This window comes from Myxocyprinus asiaticus, chromosome 45 (assembly GCF_019703515.2).
Source record: "Myxocyprinus asiaticus isolate MX2 ecotype Aquarium Trade chromosome 45, UBuf_Myxa_2, whole genome shotgun sequence".
Classification (NCBI taxonomy): Eukaryota; Metazoa; Chordata; class Actinopteri; order Cypriniformes; family Catostomidae; genus Myxocyprinus; species Myxocyprinus asiaticus.
The window spans coordinates 12,704,769-12,707,733 of NC_059388.1; the positions used below are offsets into that span (position 1 = coordinate 12,704,769).

Here is a 2,965-nt window from a genome sequence, read left to right on the forward strand (position 1 = left end):
TGCAACTGTCTCTGTCTTCTCCAGCTGCCTTGCTCATCATCCAGTCAAATTGCATCATACTTTACTGAAACCCAATGGGCAAGAAGGTTTGACAATTGCTTGGTTGCGATTTTCCAAAACTTAAACACCAAACATGAGTCAAATGAATCAAAGGCAAATTAACTGTATCCAGAATATTTCTTTAAGAGTCCACGCATTAACTCGCAGAGCTGAAACAGTTAAAAAAGAAAAAAAAAAAAGAATAAGTTACCTCTCAGATGGCAGTTACAATGATTATTTTGCTATTAATATGATTAATTTCTAACTTCAAAGCTGCAAAGACCTTATATCAGGATTTAGGGGTCAGGAACAGGATTGAGAAGCACTGGTCTGGATAGTCTTGTAGTATCTATAGTGTACATGGAGCTACTAACATGGATTGCATGGATTCTTGTACATTATTGCTAAATTATAGTATATCAGTAATGATAATTATCTAGTGATTCGTTGATTGTGTAACAGTATGGCTCATTTGTGCATCTTCATTTAACTTTTATTTACACCTCACAATAGTCCTATAACACCATATTATAGTATTATATTTATCTAGTGATCATTTTATTATGAAGAAAAATAGATGTAACAATCCAACTCATTTGTGCATCTTCATTTAACCTTTATTGACACCTCACAATATTACTACAGTATAACACAATGTTGTTATAACTCATAAAATAAAACAACACTGATGTGATAGACATTATTAAAGCTATTTAAACCTTGTAATAATAAACACATGAATAATAAAGCTTTATTGGCTCAACAGCAAAGAAAGGAAATAGAAAGATATTAATGGAAAAACAAGAATAATTGTAATTTTCTGTTTATAATGATAGTTGAGTTGTTGCAGTGATGAACTTCATGGAAATTCAAATGCATCTCCTGATGGATCCATCACTACAGACGACCCACAACCTCCCCAGATCAAAGCTCACATGCTTATGGCCATTTGGACATACAACAATTGATGTCCAGCTTGAGCCAGCAGGATTGCTTGATGAGACGTTATTTCTAAAATACACAAGTGTAATAGTTCTTTCATATACTGCGTGATTTACATCAGAAAATCATTATCTTATTGAAAAGATCATTTTTGTTCATATTTGACAACTATCTAAAATCAAGTTTTCAAAGTTTTAACTATCAGCTCACCTTTGCATTAAAGTCCCCAGAGTGTCAACACCATAGACACTGCCATCAGTTCCAACTTCAACCATGGACAGGGTTCCATTTATTATATCAAAAATACCAGACCCTCCACAGTTATTACCTGTAACATTCTGTACAACAAAACAAGATATTCAGACAACTCTCAAGAGACATGGCCACCAAGCAACATCTGTTTCCAATTCCTTTACTGTGACAAGTATTTTGCTGCATATACTGTTGCTAAAGCTGCCTAACTTGATGACGCCTACTTTGCAAAACCTAAATCCCTTTCCTCCTCAGTCTTTATCATGAACTGTTCAAACTTTACTCTCAGTTTTACCATTACCTTTATGAGGACGACATTGCTAAAAGAGTTCACTCCCCAACAGCTGTACGGGCCACAGCTGTAGTACTTCAACTTTCCTGGAAGTTTTGTCAAAATAAAATTGTCGCTCGGCCCATTGTTGTTAGCTTCCTTATTTAAGCAGAAGACGTCATCCACAGGAGAAACACCTGCAATAATTTGGTCACCTCCCGCATCGACCTGTTTGAAAACAGCTAACAGTACAATGAAGAGATTGATCAACAATACATATTAAAGCCATGTGTTGTGACTCTGCACACAGGAAGGGCATTTAAACTGATTTTACCTGAAATCTGCCTGAAGTTACCATTCTGAAACTTGAAAAGAATGTTTGCTGAATTCACGCCCAGCTCTCCAGCAGGTCCAACACTGAAGTGCTTCAAGGATGCATTTATCCTTATAAAACTGTTCCCAATCAGTAGGAAAACTTCATTTGCATCGTTCACTCCGCCCACTAAGCCTATCCCAGCATCTATCTGCTTCAGCGTACCACTTATCACTTCACACTCTATAGCTATGTGAAAAATATAATAAAATAATCAGTGATTTCAGTTGAATGAGAATGTTTTTTTTTGTTTTGTTTTTTTTTAAATAACGTATTTTATGTTTATTATTATGATACAATTACAAATCCCTAAAAAGACATTCATAGTTTACCCAGAGTGTAGAGGAACTGGCAGCTACAAAGTAGCAGGATGCACTGATAAGCTTTCATTTCGTCACTACGCAGAGTATTTGCCTGGTCCTGCTGGTAAACAGAAATCATTTATGCCAATGAATTTAGGAAATTGTTTGTCTACATATACACAGTTTGACATCTATTTGTCATTTTAATTAATTCCTTATGACCACTTGAAATACATAAGGCAACATTTTTTTCGATATGCAAAATCTAATGAAATGGCCATTGTAATCCAACATTACAGTAATTATTTTGCATTAGCCAACCTTCTCTTGTTCTTCGATGTGTCAGTGGATTCAGCAGTCAATGTGCACCCTCCCCTTCTCAGACTACAGGAGCCGAACTTCTGTTTGTTGCTTCAACGATGTTTGGAAATGTTGAGGGGTAGTCAAGTTTATATAGTTGCAGCTTGTTTCATAATTGGGCACGGGGAAAACCTGCTTTAGGGAATTATGCACTGGAATGAGGATCTATTGTTGCGTGGAAAGATCATTTGCAAAAAATTATGTAATCAGGTATACAACAGCACGTCATGTTCATGTTAATGCGCATTGACTGAACATTTCTTGTCACATGTTTTATTTCTTTTTATTTAGTTATTTATTTGTTGGTTTGTATGATTAAGTGATACATAGACATGATGTTTAAAATGACCTGGTGCAAGCAGTTGAAGAGATACATGCCAAAGATAGTTTTCTTTAGCTCCTTTCATATAGATATTTAAATATTAC

The 2,965-nt window shown here is 35.3% G+C and overlaps 1 protein-coding gene across 2 annotated transcripts; it reads right to left on the bottom strand.

Moving 5' to 3' along the window:
* Positions 1–637: 637 nt before the first annotated feature.
* LOC127435425 (fish-egg lectin-like) lies at positions 638–2,597 on the bottom strand. 2 transcript variants are annotated; one of them, XM_051688918.1, is made up of 6 exons: positions 2,501–2,597; positions 2,210–2,300; positions 1,839–2,066; positions 1,535–1,746; positions 1,192–1,319; positions 638–1,050 (listed from the first exon to the last, which is right to left on the bottom strand). In XM_051688918.1, the coding sequence occupies exons 2-6, from the start codon at positions 2,265–2,267 to the stop codon at positions 909–911; spliced, it is 768 nt and encodes a 255-aa protein (XP_051544878.1). In that variant the 5' UTR covers positions 2,268–2,300; positions 2,501–2,597; the 3' UTR covers positions 638–908. The 2 variants fall into 2 exon arrangements, with proteins under 2 accessions (XP_051544878.1, XP_051544879.1); XM_051688919.1 differs by having other exon boundaries at positions 2,210–2,297; positions 2,501–2,590.
* Positions 2,598–2,965: the final 368 nt, after the last annotated feature.